Source organism: Meleagris gallopavo, chromosome 34, assembly GCF_905368555.1.
Source record: "Meleagris gallopavo chromosome 34, MGAL_WU_HG_1.1, whole genome shotgun sequence".
Lineage (NCBI taxonomy): Eukaryota > Metazoa > Chordata > Aves > Galliformes > Phasianidae > Meleagris > Meleagris gallopavo.
This window is the reverse complement of record NC_139438.1, coordinates 217418-241278: the sequence shown is the minus strand read 5'-3', so window position 1 is coordinate 241278 and position 23861 is coordinate 217418. Positions and strand designations below refer to the sequence as shown.

Sequence of the window (23861 nt, the reverse complement as noted above, 5' to 3'; positions counted from 1 at the left end):
CAAAACCCAAACCCTATGTCTGAGAGCGGTGCCCAAGCATTCCATGAGCTTGGGGCCGTGGCCACTGCCCCAGGAGTCTGATCCATGCCCACCACCTTCTGCTGAAAAACCTTTTCCTAGTATCTAGCAACACCCCCTGATAAAGCTCTGTGCCGCTCCCTCAAGCCACCAGAGAGCAAAGAGGTGCTGAGATCCAAGAAGATGACATCACCTGGATTCCTTTGGTCGGCGAGGTGGGTAACCTTGTCATAAAGGAAATTAAGTTCGTTAAGCAGACTTGCCCCTTATGAACCCGTGTTGCTGTGATCCATTGCTGTTGGCTTTCAACTCCTGGAACAATCTCTATAATTTTTACAGGCACTGAAGTGAGACTAACAGCCCTATAATTACCAGGGGTTTCTCTCTTGCCCTTCTTGGCTCCGGATTCCCAAGGCCATTAAACGAAATAATAATAATTGACAAGAGGTCTCATGATGACATCAGCCAACTCTTAGAGCACCTTGAGCTGGATCCCACTGGGCTCTTCCACGCATCGTCCTACAGTGCAAAGAATTGATGGGGGGCATGGAGAGCGCAATCGCCGCTCTACTAATTGGCTCCATGTGGGACGGGGATGAAAGAATCAGTTTTTGCCGGCCAGCCAGGCACGCAGAGCTCTGCCAAGAGGCTTGGCCAGCTCTGCGTTGTGCTTTCCATCTCACCGATGGTTTCCAACACGGTGCTTCCCTTCGTTGGCTCCGCTACCAACCCACGCATGCCAACTGCCTTTCCTTTTGGCGATCCGCGTTGGGTTCAGATGGGTTTAACCACAGGGTGGAACTGCTCTCCTTGGCTTGGAGGGAAGCAGAGCTGGAAAAATGGATGGGGAAGGAAGACCTCGAGGTATCGCTCACTGAAATTTAATGGGATGAGAAGAAGTGCAAGAAATAAGTGATGTTGCTACGTCCTAGAACGCAAGAAATATGCGACGTTCCAATGCTTGGTTGGGGTTGGGGCTGTCATGCAGTATTTCAGGCTCATGCCAACTGAGAGCTCCCCCAGCATCAAGCTTCCCTCCTTCCAGCTATCCCAAAGCGTGTTTTCCCCAAAGCATTAAGAAATTGATTCCCTGCCACTGCTGCCACAACCAAAATGTGGAAGGGGTTACTGCGACCTTGGAGCGCTGCCCCCAGGGAGCGTCAGCCCAAAATTCCTGCATGGAAAGACCTGGATGAAGGTGCCATCTCCTGTGGCCGTAGCTCAGCTCATGTGAAAATAGGGCAGGAAGAGAAGTAAGAGGCCAGCAAGAGCTTTGCAATGAGATGGAAGTCAAGAAAAGAATGAAAGACTGCGGAAAGTGGGTCAGGAGAGCAGCAGCAGGAGGGTCCTCGGGGCACAAAGGAGGGGGTGCCACCTCCACCCTACACAAATTCAATAGGACGTGGTTCAATGGGACACAGCCCTGAGCTTTGTGACCCGGCTCAGTAGGTGGCCTTGATGGGGTCAGGTGCCTCCAAAGGGTTTCTGACATCCATTCTTCAGCAGCAAACACGGGATGAGCCTCAGGGATGGGAGGAAAGACACAAGACCCCATCTACAAAGCTCCAGCGTTTTGATTTTGATTCCTTTTCTTCTCCTTTGCAGGAGGGGGGCAGCCACAATCAGAGAAAGCAAAGCTCAGAATGGAAATCAGAGCCGTGATGAAAAAAACTGGCACTGAATGTCCATTTCCAGCCTCAACAGTGTGGGGAAGAGTCACCACTGGAGTCCCTTCTTCTGGGGAAGGGGCTGTCAGTGAGAGCCTTCCTTTGGCATCCAGCCCTGTGCCATCCAGGTCAGGGTTGGGTCGAGTGTGTGGAAGACAAGGGAGGACAATGCCACTCCATGAAGACAAGGGGAAAAAAACCCAAAACGCCAGCAGACAAAATTCAATTAGGGGGAAAAAGAGCTGGAAGGAATAAAAACCCCAAATCCAACTGTGCCCCAGATGGGAGACAGAGATGCGGGGAGAGCTGCGTGGAGGATGGACTCAGAGATTTCAGTAAAAAGGCAACAAACCTTCAAGCAGAATTCTATATGGGAATGCATACAGAATAGAGTTTAAAAAAATACAGATAACAAATGCAGAAATGGAGGATAAGGACAAAGCCACAGTTGGAAGCTGAACACAAGGAAGGTGAAGCAAAGCGATCGGCAAAGTGAGACAAAGGGAGTGGTTTGGGTTTGGTGGGAAATAACCCCAAAGACTTCTGGCCTGGTCACTGTGGTACCCATCATTTGGAATAATTCTGTATGCTCTGTATGTTACAGAAATGGTGTTTTAAGAATTAATTTCTCCAAATATCCGGGAAGAATCTGTAAGGTATTTGAAACTAGAAATACTCTCAATTGGAAGGGATCATAATGCCCAGCTGTTGGCCTCACACTACTGGACTTCCCAACTTTGGTTGTAAGTTATGTTTTAGGATTTTTTGGAGAGATTTTTGGGCAAGCCAAGAGTCAACCAAGAGTTAAACCATCAGAGCATCATCCAAAGGCTTCCTGAACACCAACAACCCGTCGTGCACCCAATGCATTATGTGTATACCCAGCATTATGATGGATATTTCGTCCAGAAATTCTCCATATTACCCAAAATTCATTAAAAAACAAACAAACAAACAAACAAAACCAAACAAAACAAAAACAAAAAATACACCTCCACTGTCTTCTCCTCGTCCCCCAGTGGGGTGACCTTCAAGAGGACACGTAGGACATGGCTGTCCCTCCATGCGTGTTGGCTATGACCAACGATTGCATTGTGTTTCAGCCATCACATCACATGTTTATCCAGATCTATGCTGCTTGTTTTGTCAAGAAAGCCTCAATATTTGCCAAAAACCATTAAAACCCATTTCCATCACCTTCCCTTCATCGCCCAGATGGGTGACCTTCAAGGGGACGGCTGTCCCTTCGTGCATGCTGGCTGTGACCAATGGCCATGTTGTCCTGCAGGTGTTTTTTTTTTCTCCAATAACACACAGAATAATCTTCCCCATAACTTTGCTGGGCACCAAAGTGAAACTGACAGCTCCATAATTACTGGGGCTTCTCTCTTTGCCCTTTTTGGAAATTGGAAGAGCAACAAGCTGTGCCCACCCGCTACACGCTCTGTGCTCAGAGATGCTCAGAAAGCCATTGGCAGCCAAAATGCTGGGAAACAAGCAAACAGATCTGAAGCCCCAAACCTGCTCCCTAAAGGCTGCACCAACAGAAACAAAGCATTGCAATGAGGAACCCCCTAGTGCCATCTAAACGGGGTTCCATTCCATTTAGAGAGGGAGAGGATGAGCAGGGGAAGGAAGGGGCAGCCCCATTTTGGAATCCTCACAAGCAAGGATATAGGATCAGTTCCCTGATGCTGTACCACTCAACCAACCTTCCTGCTAAGAGCTCTGTGTTACACCAGGATCCAAGAAGAAAACACCAAGTCAGCTTTTGCAGAGCTGGTCCAGGCTTCTAGCAGTGCCTGGTGCCCATTGCGATGCAGGCAGGGACTTTCCAGAAACTCACTACAACTAATCTCGTTAACAGCGTTTAAAACCTTCTGCAAACGATGGAATTGGCATAAAACATGAGCAGAGAGCATCGGGGAGCAGTGGGAGAGGTTGCTGAAACCCATGCCACTGGCTGAGCTCTCAGCACTCCGACATATCCCAAGAGATTCAAGCAAACCCATGGATTCCTAAAACAATCCCCAAGTCCCCCATTATAGATCAAGAGATCAAGTGCCCCATGCCCCCACTCCCTTCAGATTAGCCTCCCCATGTCCCCATCCTCAACCCAGCAACTTTTTGCTCAGCTGCTTTGTGAGAGTCCAATCAGTACCACGCAGTGCAACGACGCCGTGCAACCATCCCACGCACAACCCTGGAGCGGGGAGCAGCACCTCACTTCCCCTCTCCCTTTTTTTGTGAGGTTTGTCACCTTTTTGGTGAGTTGGCTTTGGGTTCCAGCCCACTGCCATTCTGCAACCTGAGATGGAGATGGGATGGAGTGGGAGAAGTTCCCAACATCACACACCAAAAAGCTGAGTACTGTTGGCCAAACCCATAGGCAAAATCCTAGTTCAACAGTCCAACACACATCTCTTTTCTCAAGATAAATCTTTTTTTTTCTTTTTTTTTTTTTTTGCTTAAATTTAATACTGGGGACATCTGATTCTAGTTCACTACGTTCAGAACTGCTTTAACCTCCCCATCATGAGTGGCTGCGCTCCTTCACCCAGATACCTCCCAACACTCATCCCTACCAGACTCTGAGCTTTTAAGCACTATCCACAATGCCTCATGCCCGTGAATTTTGGGCACTGTGCATCTAGAAATTTCTGAATGGTTGTCCCAGACAGTAGGAGCATCCAGCCACCGGCAGCAGGAACCCCGCTGAGCTCTCTCCTTGGCATCAGCCCCTGCCCTGGGCTTGGAGCTCTTCGTCTTCCAGCTCTTTCAAGCCAAGAATTAAGAGCTGGCATTGGCTGTGCTCATCTGCGTTCATTATGGAGAGCAGGGATTACAGGCTTTATGATATTTCAATTAAAGATGGATGGATCCCTGTAGCAAGAAGCTCACGCAGGATCGTGCTGAGCACAACCTCTACAAGGAGGACTTCAAAAAGGTGATGGAGCACCCAACGTCACTTTCTCACAGTGCGCGAGCAAGTTTTCAGCCTTTGGGAGAACGCTGCTGTGGCAAAGATTTTGTGCCAAGTCAGCTTTTTGGGGGAAGCTTGAAAGCTTTTTGGGAAGGCCATTGCTCCGAACCCAGCGCTGCTCCGTGAGTACTTTGGGGGCTCTGCTGATGGAAGGGCCTCACTAAGACCCAAAGGTCAAACCTCCAATTCCCCTTGGGAAAACAGCATCTAGAAAAAACGAGCAGCCAAGGGGTGAACACAGCACCTTCTACACGGGTAAAGAGCAGGGTGGCCACACTCAGCCCCAACGCCCAACACACACTTCTCTGTCCCAAATATCCCAAAGCACGCTCCTCTGCCTCAAAGACTCCAGTGTGCATTCTGGGTTTATGAGTTTTGCTGACAGAAATCATCTTCCTAAGCACAGCTGCCACCCAAGCAGGAGGCGATCCCTCCATCCACAGCTTGAGACATTTCATCACCACACCTTCACCTGCCCCAAACAGGGCTCAGACTTCACCCAGCACAACGACAAAGATGCACAAATCAACATCAGGTTCCACCAAGCAATCCATCCCCTGCACCAAGGGTCACGAGGAGTCGCCAGCAAAAGGGTTTGTGGCTTCACTCACCGTCTCTGTAGGACTGCAAGGACTCTTCTCCCCAGGATGGCGGGAATGGGGACAGAGGAGAGCGTGGAATGCTGCACTCGGAGATGGGGGTCATGCTCTTGCGGGGCACGAAGCCGTGCGGCTCTCGGCCCGGGGATGAGGGCTCCGCTCCCACCGCCGCCTGCAGCATGGGGTACTCCGCCGAGTTGGCCAACAGCTCCTTGAGGATGTTGATGGGCGAGATGGTGAGCTCCCAGTTGGTAATACCAAAGTCTCTCAGGTGAGCCCTAGCATGGCTGGAGAGCCCGGCACGCGTGTCGAAGCCGGCCCCGCAGAACTCGCATCGCATCAGGCTGAACGTGCTCGGGTCAAAGTTTGCAACTGAGGAAAGAAGGACAGAGTCAGTGGGTAAAAGTTTGGATCAAGCCTCTGGGAGGGGGTTGTCAGACCCAAAAGAGCCATGAGATGCACCACAGCCATCAAGGCTGGCCATGGCACCATACGTACCCATAGTCCGGGGAGGCTTTCTAAACCCCACCGATTAAAGCAAGAAAAGAGAAAGCACGGCAAATTGAATACATACTACCTTTTTTCTTCTTCTTTTGGAAGGAAAATTTTTGCTCAATAGCTTTCACTTCTTCCGCCGAGATGAAATGCCGGACGTTGTAGCTCACCCCAACACGATTGAGGTGGCCCCGCACGTGGTTCGCCAGCCCAATGCCATTGTGGAACCGATCCGGGCAGTACGGGCACTTCCTCTCCTCATTTTTCAACATGGGCGAGTCAGAGTCCAAAAAGTCATCAAACTCTAAAGGAGAGTCCAACAGGAGCACATCCAAGGGAAGAGGCTCTTCCATCATAAACTCCCGCGATGGGAATGCTGTTTTCTTCTTGTAGGGCTTTGCCCGGGGCCGCTTCTTTGCTTTGGGGTGTGGGTTGACCTCCTCCAGCAGAACGATGGGCACCATCATCCGCAGCTGCTGCTGCTGCTCTTCGGAGGCAATCAAAGGGTCCGTGGCTCTCAGTGTGTCTCTGTACGTCCTCTTGAGGTCCAAAGCAGCTTGAGGGATGGTGACGGGTTTGGTGACCCTGTGCTCCATCAAGTCCGTGTCCGCGGTCATGGAGAACTCCCCTTCCACGCCCCCCACCTCGTTGATAAACATCCATTTGTGCCTGACCTCCTCCAGTCCAGCTGAGTGACTCCTCAGACCATCGCCTTCGGCTTCGAGGTGCTGAGCTGCTGTTTTTTTTTTCAGGTGCTGCAGAGCAAACTGTGAATAAGCCTTTGTGGAGGAGAGCCCCAGGTTTTTGTGCCGGGCAGCGTACGGGGCCGCTTTCCTGGCATGGAACCCCGACGTCACGTAGTCCTTTTTGCTACCCCCATTGCTTTTGTTGAGTCTTGGGTGATCTACGGCGAAACTGTGCATGTCGTAATGCGACGCGCTTTCTCGGTGGGGCGGAGGGAAGAGCTGGTCTGCTTTGCCAAAATAATCAGTCTCTGCAAAGCAGCCTGTCCTGGCGGGGCTGTAGGCATCCCTGCTGGTTCCCGGTTGATTGGGATCTTCTTCGTACACCTCCGCATCCCAAGAGAGGTGGGAATGGGCGTATTTCATGTGCTCTTTGAGGATGTTCTCGTTGGGTGCCGGGAAGCTGCAGAGCATGCAGGTGCTGAGCCCTTTGCCGTGCGGAGGTGCCTGCACTTGCAGGGGCATGTGCTCATTGGGTTTGAAGTGTTTGTACATACCGTGCACGGGGCTATCCTGCAGCTCTCCGCCCCCGTAGAGATTCAAGCTCTTTGCCCCTTGGTCCTTCCTCTCCTTGACGTGCATCTTGGCGTGCTGCACGAAGATCTTGGAGGAGTTGGTGCCAAAGATGCACTTGGGGCACTGCAGCCGGGCTTCCCGACCTTCATCTGGGAACTCGTTCAGCTTCTGGATCTCCTCGATGATTTTTTCCCTGGATTCCTGGTGGAGCCTTTTGTGCTGCTCCAGGGACGCGAGGTCCCCGAACGCCCACCCACACTCATTGCAGCAGAACTGGCACTGCCCTCCGAGAGCATCCCCATCTTGGTCCCTCCCTGGTCCGCGGTTGTGCTGGAGCATGTGATCCATCAGGTGCTCCTTCTTCTTGAAGTAGATGCTGCACTCGATGCACGTGTACACCGTGGGATCCTCCTCAGGACCCAGCTCCTCTTTGCCCTGCTCCTCCACCAGCACGCTGCACACATAGGGCCTCATCTCCACATCATAGGAGCTGCAGGGAGTGGGCTCCAGGGACATCAGTGGGATCCTCTCCACCGAATCCTCAGAATTCACCGTCCACGACTGTTTGCCGATGGCGAGGTCGGTGCTGAGCTGCAGAGCTGGCTTTGGGATGGTCCACTCAGCTGTGCTGAGCGCACCCATCTCACCCGCGTCCGAGTCGACCCCCAGCCCCTTCCTGTGGGACGAGGGGGTCTCGAGAGTTTTGGACTTGCTGAGGACAGGGTTCAGAGACTTCCTGAACACTGTCGGAGTCAGCGCAGGAGGCACTTCACGCACAGCCTGTCCCCGGAAGGGTACGTTGGTTGCTACATCCGTCGGCTTGCTCACATCCTTGTAGTGAGGACTTGGGCTTCTGTTGGGTCGAGAAATCCAGTCGACCCTCTGTGTCCCCCTCCTGCTTTTCTCTAAGTGCTCTTTGCCGACGCCTTCAAGTTGCTTTGGTTCAGGTTTAAGGTATTTCTCCTCCCCACCACCCACCGGTGGCCCCGAGCAAGGGTTGGGTATCCCAGCTGCCGCCATGCCAGCACCCAGCTCCTCGGCGTCACTCTCCAGGTCCTCAGGATCCACCCGCACCGTATTTACAACCTGGGGATCCCCAGGGAATGTCGACACATCCTTTGAGTCCTTCAAGCTAGAGAGTCTCTCTAAAGTGCTTTCTTCTCTGCCATCGCCCGCTCGCGTCTCCAGGGCGGAGGTGTCCCAGGGCACGCTGCCGGACACCGTCATGGCACGCAGCTCCAGGGAGCTCCTGGCGTCTGCTCTATACAAAGCCTTCTGGAACTCTAAATGCTCCTCGGTCTTGGAGCTGCAAAAGAAGTTTGGACAGTTAACAGCTGGGTAAGAGCGCAGTAGGGATGTTTCTCCTGTATCACCCCGAACATCAAAGATTTAGGACAAAAGAAAACGCGCTCAAAGACCACTCGTCCCACCCCCTCCTCCGTTGGCCATTGCCCTTTTACCCAACGGTGATGCGTGGTGCTAACAAGTCAAAGAGCAGGACAATGAGCTGCATAAAAACAGGACTGACATGCCAACGTGGACCACAGCAGAAGTCTGTGGGACCAAAGGACAACTTGTGCCCATCATGAAGTGCAAGTCTCTCTCCGCAGCACAAGGGGGGGAATGCTGACCATCCTCCATCCTTCCTCCCTGTTGCAGATACCACAAATCACACTGGATTGAGTTGGTTCCTCCCCCAAACCCTCAGCAGGACCCAAAGTTAGCAAGATCCCATCAAACAGCTGGAAAACAAGTCTCCATGGGGCAACTCTACTGGTGGACTGGGTGGCACAAGGCCACCCAGGTGGTGCTGTTGACGCCACCACCACAGCAAAGACATGTTGGGTTCTGGAGAGCATGCCCATGGGCAAACCAAATGGCTTTTGAAGTCCAATGTTCGGGTTTGGAAGCTTCTTCCCCATATGAAAAAAAGGGGACCACAAAGGTGTAACGAAGGTACCCGATGTTCTTCAGGATGCCCCAAGGGACTGGAGACATTTGCACAGTGAGACAGAGCATCAAGCCCTTCTGCAAGGGTGATGGGAGGCTCGCTAGGGAAACCAAGAAATCCAAAAGCACCTGATGACCATATTCAGGCTTCTGAAGAGAGTCCAAGCAATCCAGATGCCCCCAGAGAGCATTCATGACCCAAATCTCAACCAGAACATAAGGCCCAACACCAACAGGGCCCACACAGGAGGAAGAAGACATCTCCATTGGCAGCTTAGTGGGGTCTAGAAGGTGCAAAGCAGACCCCAACCCGCGGCCTGAGGCTTGGGGCAGAGATGGGAAGACAGAGGAGCTAAGGGTGCCACAAACTCCCATCTGCACAGTGCTGATGGAAGGGATGAGTGGCCAAGAGCACCACGTCCTGGCGCTCTGCTGAAACCACTCCCAAGGGAAGAAACCCTGAGCCTCAAAGAGCCCAAGGACTCAAGATACTGTGCCAGGCCAGCAGAACACTATCACACGGGTCAGGCTGTGCTGCCAGGAGAACAAAGCATCTTTCTTTGTTGGGGACAGCAGGGCTTACAGTTCCACGCGTTTCTCATCATTTTTAAACCTATTTATTTCCTAAAAAGCAGAGTTCAGGGGCAAGTCAGTTCCTGCACTTGCCCTCCCAGCTCCAAACCTTTCCCTGTTCTCTTTTCTTTAGCGTAAACACACAGAGAAATTGAGAGGACGGGCTCTCCATCGTCTGCGGTGTGATAGCAGGGAAATGCGATTCCCATATGCACCACAAACGTTATTAAAAATAACTCACTAAGGAAACCGCTGGCCCAGGAAGGATCATTCAACAGCAGATGCTAAAATAAACCCATTAAAGCGTGCCAGGCACGGGCTGTATCACAGAACGAAAGCTGAGTGAGAGCGATTCCCATAAGGAGCCTTGGGCTGCCACCACTCAATCTGCTTTCTCCAGCTCAGAGGTGTTAGGGACACCCCTGAGGAGCTTGGGGACACCCATCTAAGCAGCCACCTCTTCCCCTTGCGCCAGGGATGGCCCCAAGAGAGCAAAGCAGGACTGAGGTGTGCCAAGGGGCGATGTGGGATGGGCAGAAGAAAGGGGTTGTGGTGGGAAGTGGTGAAATGAAGCTATGTTGGAACAACCAACAGTGCGTTGGAGAGAGGGAATGGTGCTGGCTTGGTGGCTGGGACAACCCTCTTTAGGGACAGCCAAGCAGAAATTTGGGGGTTTTCTGCTGTTAGCAAGGGGAGATGCTCTGCAACATCCCCAGGGCACTTACCCGAGTTCGGTCCTGTGAGCTGGGGCTGGGACAGCACCGGAGAGGGCAGGATCAGGCTCATCTGCAACAGAGAGGAAAGCTCCAAGGTCAGTGCCCAAGTGAGGCTCCTGCAGCGCAATTTGCAATCAACGTGATTTGGGTGTTGGAAAGAAAAAGCTTTCCCAGCAGATCAACCCCTTCTGCTCCTGCTGCCCTGTCCTGCTACGGCCGGGTCCGGATTACGGGAGGATTGCTGAGCCACACTTAAGAGGGTTTAATCCCGCGCAAAAGTATTTGGTGGATAATCGCTCCTGCAACTAAGCAGGCGAGAGGGGAGATGTGCACGGCTCCAGCCACCTGGAGGGGTTGGTTTTGTCCACTCTGCAAAGCAGATGGCATCCCATGGGCTCTGGTTTCTCTGGGTGCACGGTTGAGCATCACTGCGGGCTTGGTGGTGGAACCCCTGGGATGGTGGTGCTGACCACACATCTCCAACCCTACCTGGGGCTGACAGCGCACGGGTGAATCCTGCTGAGCTCTACTGGGCTCAGATGGACCAGGATCAGCCCTGAAGAAGTGGGAAAATTTTTGTTGGTGTCCAAGAAGGATGCGTGAATCACACCTGCCTGGACTAGACCGCGAGCAGAGAGAGGAGCGGGCACAAGACCCACGTGCACTTTGCAGCTATGGAGCCAAGAGCTGGACTGGATGATCCCAACGGGTCCCTTCCAACTCGGGATATTCCATGGTTCTTATGATTGTAGCTGACCTCCATCCCCTCCCTGACTGATGCAACCACTTGTAGATGACGTCTGTTTTGCAGATTGCTGCTTATGTGCCAGAAGTCGAGCACAACGGCCCAAGGAATTTGGGACCACCATCATGGAGATAAAGGAGGCAAGGCAAAGGAACGTGAAAAGCCATCGCTGGTTTTCCACCCTAACATCTCAAGCGAAGCACGCGAGAGGTGAGAAGCTTAAAGCGAGGATCTCTTGAAAGGAGATGATAGGTTTTGAGGTCTTTCACCTGGATGGGGCCACCGTGGCGATCCTTCATCGGCACAACCAGAGGACACAGAGAGGTGGCCTTGAACTCCAAGCAGCTCAGGTTTTTTTTTTGGCTTCAGAGGCATTTTGGAAAAGCCCGTTGGGATGCACGGCCAAGCTGTGAGGTCACGGGGGACAAATAGTGTTCATTCAGGAAAGCCTGAGTCACTGACCAGCCCGGCCAGGCACGTGGGGGAAGGGATGGGAAAACCCTCCCAAACGGGCAGACTGTAAAACACTTCCAAAAAGAATCAAACCGAAAGCGACGATGAGGAGAAGGGAAGCTGACGGAGGGGACAATCGGGCGAAGGGACAGGCAGGAGCCTTCCAGGGGCTCTTTGTTCCGCAGAGCTCCAGCGTGGCTCCTATTTTTAGCAGCTGTCTCCTTTAGAGGAAAACGCGCCGTGATTTATCTTTCTCCTGATGAGCACGTAACTGCGCTCCCTGCAAATCCTGGTTTCTTGGAAACAGCAAGAGATGAGGGAGTTTAATGTCTTGGACTTAGCAAGCTCACGTTTACCCTCTATGGTAATCCAGGGAGAGCTGCTCCTCCGACCACGGGAGCGCGACTGCAGCTTCTCCCAGGAGAGCAACGCGGCAGCCGTAAGGTCAACCACTCTCATCCGTTGGATCCACTACATAAAAAGGACACCAAACTATCAGAGGGCATCCAGAGGAGGGCACGAAGATGGTGTTGGGTCTAGAGGGCAAGACGTACGAGGAGCAGCCCCAGGCCACTCGGTTTGTTTAACTGAGAGGAGACTGACACCACGCTCAGGGTTTGGGCTTGGGGAGCTCTCATGTTGAGCAGGGAGTTGGACTCGATGATCCTCACGGTCCCTCCCACCTCGTAAAATTCTACAGTTCTATGGTTTTTCCTCTGCACCAAGAATTAGAGCAGCCAAGACATAGAGACGCTTTCTAGCATCAAGCAAACGTGAGCTTGCAGCAGCCAAAACACACAAAGGGCAGAGATAAGGGAAACCAGCACCGTTCCCAGTATGGAATGGTTACACCGGGACCACGAGCTCTCTTACACATGGTGAACCCACTGCTAGATGCATTTAGCAAAGGTTACTCGCAAAATTCATTTCAAAGGTCACGAATTGAGTAATAATGACATCACCATTAGGGTCAAAAGCGCTCTGTTTCACCAAGGCCACTGCAGGCAGTGTTGATAAGCAGAGGTTTAACAGCATGCTCACAAGGCATGGTTTTACCTAAACTGTCACCACCGCCACCCAGGAGCACAAGGACACACTGCAAAGTGCTTTTCCACATAATTGTTCTTCCAAGTGTCAGATCCTTCCTACCCAGGGGGTCTCCAAGGACTCTTTTCTAAGGGATCCCTTCTACCCAAAGGCTCACCAAAAGGGTCTTCCCAACCTGGGATCCTTTCAACCCAGCTATGGCTATTTTTTTTTTTTTATTTTTTTTTTTCAAATAGTGTTGCCCTTGCAGTGTTGTTGTTGGATCTAACATCCAAAGTAAGTCCAACAAAAGCCCCCAGCCATGGGCGACCAGAGGACTCAATGAATGAAGACAAGCAGGGGAAAACTGGGAGTGTTTTAGCTCCCAGGTGAGGGCAGGAAGGTGCTGCCTACAGCCAGTAACTGGATGGTGTGAAGAAGATGGAGCCAAACCCCTCTTGGACATGCACAATGAAAAGAAAATAAAGTCACAACACAGGAAACTCTTCCCACGGGACAGCTGTGGGATGTAGATATCTCCATCCTTGAAGAAGCTCAAAACTCAACCAGATGGGGCTTAAACAACTCAGTTCTGAAGTTGGCCATAGTCTAAGATCAGGATTGGGCTCAAAGCAAAGACGCCTTTTGGATGGCGGTTTCCCTCAGCACTACACCAGCTGGAAATGATGAGATGCTTTGGAAGAGTTCAACCAAGAAACTATATTTTCCTGGAGGTCTCATACACAGCTCCCAAAGAGCCTACGGGAGCAAAGATTCAAAGGAAATCCATAAAAAACATGATTTCCTAAACTTCAAAAGCTGTCGATCTGTGTAAGGGTCGATCGTCTGCATACACTGGAAGGATTCCCCTCCACCACACAATCCTCCAGGACGGGAGGGAGGATGCCTACCTGACCTCCAAAGCCCGTCTGCACCCTGCATCTCAGCAATATGGAATGGGGAGGGAGGTTCAGCCCTGCCTTCAGCCCTCCTGATCAACTGGGCTCTTCCTGAGGGTGAATACTTGGTGCAGACCAAAACCACACACTCCCAAAAACAGAAGAAATCAAGCAAATTGGGCCAGAACTTGCAATACTACTTTCTGGACCAAGCTGAAAGTTTCCAAGAGCCTCCCAAACAAGCTGACCATCTCCAAAAGCCCTGCAACGAACCAACCTGTGGCGGTGTTTTTTTTTTTTTTTTCCCCCTCCCACCATCTAAACGGGACAAAAAGAGGTATTTCAGTTCCTCTACTGCCATTTGAGCAGGGGGATATTAGGCAAGTGAGTAGGCTATAAGCAAGGGTTAGGCAAGGGCTGAGGTCTTGCATCATCTTCTGTGTAATGCAGGATGTTGCAAGGCATGAGTTAGCTCTGGAATTAAAGAGTAGCTCCTGCTCAGGGTGAAGCTTTCATCTTGGGTGTTTAATTTGAGAGCAAATGGTGCTGGAAGACTCTCTCATTGGCACCAGCAGCTTCTGCGTGTTGTAAATAGCCTGGAAGAAAAACCACAAATCTTCGGCTTGACGCGTGGCTTTCTGGAGTCCAAACACGCAGCAGTGACCCACGGTGCCAAAAAAACAGCAGACGGTGCGGTACAGCGGTGGGAAAACACTGCAGCCCCATGCCACCACCCCAACAGCAGGGATTGCTGCTGCTTTAGATGGCACAGGTTTGTGTTTTTCTTTCCAAACTGAGCAACGAGGGTTCCCGTGCAAGGAATGCATGGCCTTGGGCTGAGAAGCAAAACAAAGCAACCTCACACACACACACACACACAAAAAAAAAAGGGAGAGGGTACAACAGCTCTTCTCCCAACTCACCATTAATAGGAGCTGCAGTTCCTACATGAATGCAGAGCCTTTCCCTTTTGCAACAGGAGAAAGTTGCTTGCACCCCAACGCTCCCCTTCCACTGAGGGCACCCGAAGGAGCAGCCTGGTGTCCTGCAAACCCAAACCAAGACCTTCTGATGACATTGCTGCTCCAGCTCTCCAAGTAGGGCAGATTACTCTTCCATCCCCAGAGGATGGCATCGCTGCTCAAACTCTCCAACGCTGTTTCTGCCCCAAATCCCCAAGTAGGGTAGACTGTTCTCCATCAAAAGGACACGGCATTGCTCCTCAAGATCCTTGATGGTATTTCTGCTCCAAATCTTGAAGCAGGGCACAGCACTCCTCCATCCCAAGAGAATGGTATTGCTCCTTAAGCTCTCTGATGGTCTTTCTACCCCAAGTCTCCAAGTTGGGTGGACTACTCTCCATCGCAAGAGCACATCATCAATCCTCAATATCCCTCATGGTATTCCTGCTCCAAATCCTGCCTCAGAGCAAATTCTGCTCCATCCCAAGAGCGTGGCATCGCTTCTCTCCATCAGGAATCATCCCCCTGTGTCCCACGTGCGCGTCCGAACGCTCCCCGGGGCAGGACAAGACAATCGTGCTCCCCGTCCCTTTGCTGTGGCTTTGCCAGAGGCAAGCAGGAGATTCTGCTCACGCTCCTGAATACAGATGAGCTGGCGAGAAGACTTGGGCAGAGCCGTGAATTTCACATTTCCTCCTGAAAACGGATGTGTTTGGGGTCAGTTTTCCTCCTCCGGCACTGGTGAAAGATCCTGGCTGTCTGCAGACGGAAACGGGATGCGTTTCTCTCTCTTTCTGCACGATGGCAGCTCAGGGCTGCATTTAAGGACACTCCTAAGCCCCCAGGCAGGTGACCTTGAGGATAGGAGCTCTTCAAAGCCTGGCGTGCTGGCAGCACATCGCGTCTCATCTGACTCGAGCTTGGCCGGCTGCTGACGGAGCTGGGGATGGGGCTGCGAGTCACATTTACGTGTTCCGTTTGTGCTGCAGATGCAGAGCTGGAAATCAAGCTGGAAAACCCAAGGGTTGAGCAACCAGCATCCAAGCACCGATATTTCTGCTCCACAAGCAGGAAAAAAACACTGCGAAGAGCCCAAACCACAGCATTCCAAATGCGGCTCAGGACTAACAAACCAAAGGATCCCATGTTTTTGGTTGCTGCCATCCATCAGACAGTGCCCAATCCACTCTTTCAGGCTACACCAAGCTATAGTAAGAGCAGAACCATCCAAGTACCGAAGATACTTGGTCCCTTTGGTTCCTTGAGCTGCTTCATGGATCTGGAAATGACCCAAAGCGAGATGAAGGGTTGTACAGACAAGATAAATGCAGCGTGAAATTATAGAATTTATGTGAATTTATACGACCTAATAGACCAGCTCCAACCCACCCTGCTGAAAGCACACATGAAACATCCATTCCTGGAGACTGTCCCAGCGGAACCAAACGAGCAACCTGATCTTGGCTTTGGCATCCAACTCAACTCTCCCCAAAAAAAGCAATGAGGCTCAAAGCTGTCCAGCTCAATTCTCCACACCCAAAAAGGCATCGGAGCTCAAAAGCTGCCCAACTCAACTGCTGCTGAGAGCCCCAAGTCTCTCGCCCTTCTCAAAGACTCAGCCAGCCCTTGTCCTGAGCCTGATTTTAGGAGCAAAAGTGTCAAATCCTATTTCTATCCCTTAAAATTTCTATCCCTTCTATTCTCTCCACGCTCAGGGCTTGGGAAGACACGTGAGTTGTAGGAGCACCATCCAGAAGAGAAGTGAAGAGGAACAGGTCTGCCTGGCTGATGGGTCACTACACTGCCCCATCGAGCTTTGGGAAACCCCATGGCTATGAGGGAACATCACAACAAGCACAACATCCTGGTTTCACCAAAGTGAGATCTTATGGCAAGAGGAACCGGCACCACGAGGAATCCCAGAGACGAGGACCTCCAGGCACTACCGAAATGCTTTGAAGTTGTGCAGAGATGCAAATACTCACAACTAATGGCCACAGAACAAGGATGAACACCGACACGGAACAAAACCATGGAGAACGGATCGCATCCAGAGCAAAGCCACCCTGAGTTACAACATCACGGAGACAAGACCACAGCCATCCCACACTCCCCATCCACCAGCAATGCCTGGCAATGGCCACATCCACGGGCACGAGGAAACCTTGAAAACCACTCCAACAGAAGGGGCTTCAGGGCGAGCACCAGCCTCCCCCCAGCTCCCACTTCCCCTAAAACCAAGCCTGCTTGTTTCCACCCCGTGTGCACTGAGCCACGCAGCGGGGAACCACGTTCCCATCCACCAAGTGTCCCGTGCACTGTCTAGACCCCAAACACAGAGATGTGCTTTCCCCTTACCTGGACGCCGTGCACCCCAAGAGCTCACACTGGCTCCCACCATGTGCGCGTCTCTTGCACGGGTTTTTCTGTCCCCACATCACAGCGGGCTCTCCCCCGAGCAGTTACAAAGGCAATGCCTGCTCAGGAAGTGGTCTGCGGAGGGCTGCAGGAGGTGGGGAACGGCACAGTGAGAGGGGAGGGCGCTGGACGTGCTGACTCAGCAGCTGAGACGCACCGGCTCATCCTGGCTTCAGAACGCTTCGTCTCAGCCATGGGGCTGCTCCCACCCACCCCGTTCCCATTGCATGGCACCGCACGGATCTGAATCCCTCCAGCTCTCAGTTCCCAAAGGGGCTGCAACTCTCCACGAGACCGTTTTGGCTTCATGGGATTTTCTGCCATCGCTGTCACGCCCAGGCTTAACTCAAATAAATGGAAACGTGGGCCCAGTGTCTGCATTGAGCTTGTCTGTGCCCAGGCACGCAACATCCAGCGGCTCTGGAGAGCGCTGCAACTGGTCTGGACAGATCAGAACACGTTGCATCAGGACACAAATCCTACTCAAACCCTTCTGGAAAGGATCTGGAGCAAGCTCAGAGCTTTGGCACCCATTTACGCTCGTGAAAATATCTTCTCTTCCAGCTCAGATCCACCAACCTTCCAAAAAAGGGGATCTGCAGGATGGCACAAACTCATCGCCCTCTGAGAGTGTGGGAGGAACAGTCGCCCTAATGCTAATTCTCACAACAGCAACCGAGTTGCAGCAAGCTGGAAACAAACAAACAAAAAACAACAACTGAGCTAAGCTAAACTAAAGCAGTGCTGCTGAAGGATGGAGCTGTAGGAAGTGCTGGCACAGGGCTGTCGGAGCTCCCTGGGATGTTTTTGGGATCCGCTGCGATCTCACAGAGCTCCAGTGAACATCTGGATCGGGGAGAAGTAGGGATGCTGCTGAGTGAGGCTGAGCTCAATGGGGATGTGGGCACCCATCCCACTGTGGCACTGGGATGTCTCCCCTGGGGGGATGAACTGCACTCAACCCCAAATGGAATGGGGGGCAAATCCAGCAAGAGGAAGAAGGTAAAGCTGGGAACACAGCAGCTCATTCCACCAGGAAAAAGCCCCTGCAGGGAGGAAGGGCAATGTTTGCGGGTCCTACAGACACACCACAACCTCAGTCGCATCCCACCGACGCTCCCAGGTCCCTCCAGCCCTTGTAGGGCCACCAAGGGCAGAGAGAGGGCAGAACCAGTGGGGGTTCTCTACCAAGAAGGGGGTCGATCTGACAAGGGACAGAGCCAGAGAAAGTGGTGGTGCTGCCAGCCAGGAGGAAGAGCTGAATGCCGTCCCAGCACCGGGGTGATAATCCTGCATCACCCCGGGATTCTGCATCGCTGCTGCAGTGAGAAAGGACGAGGAGTCCCAAAAGAGCCAAGAAATTATGATGAGCTGAAGGAAAAAGGCTCCTCAAAGCTCACAAGCTGCACAGTAGAAGACCTCAGTGGCTGCATGGAAGTCACGAGTCACTCACAGTGTTGGGAGGGGAGGGGGGAGGAAACAAAAAAAAAAAACAAACACAAAACCAAAGAAAAAAAAAAAACCAAGAAAAAAAACAAGAAGAAAAACCCAACTCAACCACAGTTTGCAACCTGCAGAGCACAGCCGGCTCTGCAAAGCGCCGCCGAGCAGCAGCGGAGCAAAGCCAACCCCTTGTCAGCAACCCGAGCTCGCTCCGCAGGCGTCTGCTCCCTGCTGGAACCCAACCCAGGCGGAAAAAGCTCCCGTTTCTCCCCAAAACGCACCGCTTGGCACGGCGAGGAGCCTCGGGGTGAGCTGGGAACGCTCTGGAGGGGTTTGCTGCTTGCAAACAGCGTTAATCGAAACCGAAACAGGTGTGAGCGCGGGGAGCAGCGGCCGGTGCCACGAGCCGCCGAGCAGCGTGGCGTGTTTGGCTTGGCACAGCCATGTGGAACCCGACACTGCGCTGCCCTCCCCTCCCAGCACTGAGGCTGAGGACACGCGTTCGCTTTGGGGTTTCCTTTGGGTTTTCTCCTGTTCGAAATGGGGAAAATCCGCCGGATGGAGTCCAGGGCCTTGTTTGAGTTATCAGATGTATTCTAATTACCGGAGGTGTGATTACCGTTTGGGGCTGTTCCTGCGGTCAAAACCCTCTGTTTTCCTGCTGCTTTCCAGAAGTCACAACTGTGTTCCTCCCCAGTTTGCAGCTGATGCTCCCCATAACGACCCTCCAAGCAAATCCCAAGCTCTGCGTCCTGCAAACATTCCCATCTTATCTCCGTTTCCCAGCTGGTGTTCCTCCCAATGGCCAATCCCTTCTTTCTCACCCCGCTCCCGTTTTCCACCCCACGGCGTTTCGGGTTTGTCACCACACGGGACACTCAGTTGGAGGAGGAACCTGAGCAGCTTTTGGGTCCCGTTTGGTTCATCTTTCACCTTGCTGGAGCTTTGCCACAACAGCGACCCAACGACGACCCAACTCTGCTCTCCTGACCGCAGAGTTGTTTAAAATGTGAAAATCCATGATTTGAAGCCCAAAACGGCTGCTGACAAGGGCTGCAGGCTGCGTCCAGACGTCCAAAGCTTACAAGAGTTTCAGTTGGGTGGTTTTGGGGCTCTCAGCAGCCCGGTCCCAGGGCTGGATAAGGAAGGAGGAGGAGGATGCTCCTTCCTCTGCTGCGCTCAGATCCCGACAGCACCAATCCCATTCAACCTAGCAATGCAGCCCCAAGCCCCAAAACTCCACAAAACCCCATTCCTTTACCCCACGGACCCCCCGGGGCTCTTCTCCCCGAGGTGTTTCCACACCTACGTTTCTCCCATCACAGAGCTTTGTTTGAAAAACAAAAGCCAAGTGCGAATGAGCGCTGCCTGCAGGCACACGGTCTCCTTTCAGCCCTTTCACCCTTTCAGAGGCCATTCCCAGCTGCTGAAAACCTTTCCCCCCCACCCTCTCCTTATCAGGGCCCTGAGCAAATCCATTCTCTCAACCCCTCGCTGCTCCATCCAGCTTTAAGCAAGATTTATGGGGCGGGCAGCCGAAACTTTCCTCATCAGCAGAGGACACGTCCAGCACCGAATGAAAGGATTGTTTCTCTCCAGGCTGCTTGAAAGCCATCCAGACTCCGTTGCAAGCTCCTCTCGTTTGGATCCATCCCTATTCCAGCTTCCAGCAGATCTCGGCACGCGCATAGCTCCCATCGAAGTGGCTCTGTTTCAGCAGCAATGAGCACGAACAATTCACACTGCCACCTCCTTTCTTCAAACCCCGAATCCCACACCCTGATCCACTTCGTCCTCTGTCTGCTGGCACGTGTTGGCTTCACCATTGCTAAGCAAGGCTTCAATCAACTAAAAAGCAACAACAGTGAGTCCTGAGAAGCTCAGCTCTTGTCTATTTGCTGTATTGGCAACGTGGGGAGACATAAAGGGATTTTTGGATGCTATAATGCCATAGAAAACCCTCAGTTGGGATCAGCGGGGATCAGCTCCTCGCCAACGGGATCAGCTCCTCACTGTTTGCTACTGTCAGCCTTTAACAAGCTGTCCTCTCCGATTGCAGCCGGAGCTGGGAACGCTCATTAATCCCACTGTCACACAGCTATGCCAACCAGCTGGACTGGCCCTTGGCTGGGGGACGAGCTCCCGAGGATGCCAAGTGTTGGGTTATAACAGTGAGCACCGCTGGGTTATAGAATCATAGAATCATTAAGGTTGGAAAAGACCTCTAAGGTCACCAAGTCCAATCATCAACCCATTGCCATCACGTCCCTCCATGCCACACGTCCAGGATGATGACACCACCACTGCCCTGGGCAGCCTGTGACAACACCTGAACACTCTTTTGGAGAAGAGATTTTTCCTAATGTTCAGTGGGAACCTTCTCTCCTCCAGATGGAAAAATCCCAGTTCCTTCAGTCGCTACCCATCAGAATGGTTCTTCAGAACCCTCACAGCTTCACTGCCCTTCTCTGGACACACTCCAAGGCCAAAAAGTGCCTTTCTTCAAGTGAGGAACCCACACTTAACATAGTTATTTGAGGTGCATTATCACAGCGAGCACCCGCTGGGTTGCCATCATGGACAGACCCCATGGGGTTGCCATCACAATCATCACCCACTGAGTCACCATCACCCACTGGGTCACCACCATGGCTATCGACTACTGGGTCGCCATCATGGCCACCACCACGGCTATCGACTACTGGGTCGCCATCATGGCCACCACCACGGCTATCGACTACTGGGTCGCCATCATGGCCACCACCACGGCTATCGACTACTGGGTCGCCACCATGGCCACCACCACGGCTATCGACTACTGGGTCGCCACCATGGCCACCACCACGGCTATCGACTACTGGGTCGCCACCATGGCCACCACCACGGCTATCGACTACTGGGTCGCCACCATGGCCACCACCACGGCTATCGACTACTGGGTCGCCACCATGGCCACCACCACGGCTATCGACTACTGGGTCGCCACCATGGCCACCACCACGGCTATCGACTACTGGGTCGCCACCATGGCCACCACCACGGCTATCGACTACTGGGTCGCCACCATGGCCACCACCACGGCTATCGACTACTGGGTCGCCACCATGGCCACCACCACGGCTATCGACTACTGGGTCGCCACCATGGCCACCACCACGGCTATCGACTACTGGGTCGCCACCATGGCCACCACCACGGCTATCGACTACTGGGTCGCCACCATGGCCACCACCATGGCTATCGACTACTGGGTCGCCATCATGGCTATCGACTACTGGGTCGCCACCATGGCCACCACCACTGGGTCGCCATCATGGCCACCACCACTGGGTCGCCATCATGGCCACCACCACTGGGTCGCCACCACTGGGTCACCACCACGGCTATCGACTACTGGGTCACCATCATGGCCACCACCACTGGGTCACCATCATCTTCTGGGTTGCCATCATAGCCATCACCACCGGGTCACCATCACCTACTGGGTTGCCATCATGGCCATCACCACCGGGTCACCACTGTGGATGGAGCCCATAGGATCACCATCGCGGTGATCCAAAAGGTGGAAGATGGACCAAGATTGGACCCAAATGCTGTTAAGATCCCTCCTCCATCTAAGTATCTCAGGTGGAGAAAGACTCTAACCATCACAGGGTGGAAAATGGGATCCCGGGGTGAGAAAGAAGGGATTGGCCATTCGGAGGAACATCAGCTGGGAGATGGAGATGAACTGAGAATATTCACATGATTCTGCTTGCCAGAGATTTGTGGAGACCATCAGGTGCAAACTGGGGAAGAACACGCTGTGATTTTTGGGAGACAGCGAGAAAATGGAGGATTTTGATCACACAAACAACCCTAAATAATAATCACACCTCCAATAACTATGATAATGCATAACTAGAATAACGCATCCAACAATACGGTTATGAGGAGGACAAACCAGACGCAGAGCAGTGGGGCAGCAGCAGAGGAAGGGAAGCAGCAGCTCATTTCCACCCTAGCAACAAACCCACATGGGATAAGCTCCCCCACAACAAGGTCGCCATGTCCCAAAACCAACCATTTCCCCCCCAAAAAAATGCTGCAAAGCACCGAATGGATCAAATCCAGCATCCTGATGACATACGTACGTGGTGCCACATATTCACTGTATAAACTCAAAAATAATTTCCTCCTCAGCAGCAAATGCTGGAGAAGGATAAGCATGGCCCCACGCCGAAGCATGAGCTCATTGTGCTGGGGCTGGGAAAAGGTGACGGTATCTCTGTCCCCAGCTTGACCCTGTCTTACAAAAAGGGTCGCTGCCACATCCACATACCCTCTATTCTCTCCCAGATAGGTTTTATACCAACTGATATCAAAGAAAAAAGAAAAGAAAAAAAAAATGAGGTTTGAGCTGTTTGCTGAGTTTTTCCGGACATCTGGCAGCTTGGATGAAGAAGCCTGGGCTGTGGGGTAGAATCAAAAACAGCCCCCAAACCACGACACGCCGCACCCTCAGCTTATAGGTGCAAGGCCAAAGGCTTGCCCCATGCCCAAGCCTGGCTTTGCACAGCACAAACCAACCTTACACCCAGAGCAGGGGACAGACGTGGCCGCGTCCTACTTTGCACAGCAGCAGGAGAACCCACAGCCGTGCCCCTGGCTTATTTTTAAACCACGGCCCCGTTTGCGTGAGCAGCAGCACAGGGGACCGGGCCTGGGGACGTTATTTATAGCTGCCACGGAGTGGCACAGCAGCTGCTTGCTGCTCCTTGCACGGCCCCATAGCAAGGGGGGCAGAGCCCACCCCCCCTCGCCTTTGGGGCTCCAGCTTTGGGGTCCAAAAGGGGCCAAGAAAACACCTCCATGGACTCTTGCCCCATTCTTTTGGTGGCACATTTGGAGATCAGGGCACAACAAAGCTCCCAGCCCATGGGGACGTGGCCATGCTTGCAAGCAACCCCACAACCCAACCTCTGCCTTGCTCCCAAACCCTCATCCTGATGGCCACCAACCCCACAAGCCTTTGAGGAGAGAGCCCTCCACGAGGCTGCGTTGGAGGACACGCCACGTGCAGTTTTTCCATGTAACCGTAGGGTCACCAAGTGCACTCCAGGTCCCAGCTCCAGCTACGCTCTGTCTGTTGTCTTGGACTCCAGCGTTGGGTTATTTATTTGCTAAGCAACAACATGACATCTTTCCTGGCACGGCTCGCAGGCTACGAGGCTGATGGCACGAGCAAGGTTACCGGGACTGCACGCTCAGCTCCTCGACGAAGGGAATCCTACATCCATCAGCATGGAGAACGCATTGAGAAACTGCCACGTTGCTCCTCGTCCGCGTAGAAAACTCCATAAAGGCTTCAGGTCTCTGGAGGAAGGCAGCAGGGACTGTCCCCAGGCGTTAAGGCAGGAGATCAGCGTGAGCTGCGCCCGCTCGGTCCGTCCTGTGATCGCCTATCTTTCTTGGACCGAGTTCAAAGGCGGCCGTGGAAACAAAGCGTTGGCAAACACACCTTGGGAAGGGCTTGGGAGAAGGGCTGGAGGCCACCAGAGCTTTCTGCAAAGCCCCACAGCCAACTCAAAGCACCGCTTCCTGTTGGGATCGGTGCTGCAAAACCAACGTGTTTCTCCCCGGAATTCATCCCGATATCTTGAAGTTAGGAACAAG

At 52.8% G+C, this 23861-nt stretch overlaps 1 protein-coding gene across 10 annotated transcripts in view; it reads right to left on the bottom strand.

The window, feature by feature from the left end:
• WIZ (WIZ zinc finger) overlaps window positions 1-23861 on the bottom strand; it is a 50070-nt gene that overhangs the window by 14369 nt on the left and 11840 nt on the right. For 4 of the 10 annotated variants that reach the window (XM_085214882.1, XM_085214884.1, XM_085214885.1 and 1 more), the window contains 3 exons: window positions 10270-10330; window positions 5842-8327; window positions 5280-5639 (listed from right to left, as the gene is read on the bottom strand). In XM_085214882.1, the coding sequence (XP_085071008.1) occupies window positions 5280-5639; window positions 5842-8327; window positions 10270-10330 (2907 nt within the window). Of the gene's footprint in view, window positions 1-5279; window positions 5640-5841; window positions 8328-10269; window positions 10331-11274; window positions 11396-14306; window positions 15359-23206; window positions 23403-23861 lie in introns of those variants that run through there. The other 6 variants (XM_085214883.1, XM_085214886.1, XM_085214889.1 and 3 more) reach the window with 5 other exon arrangements.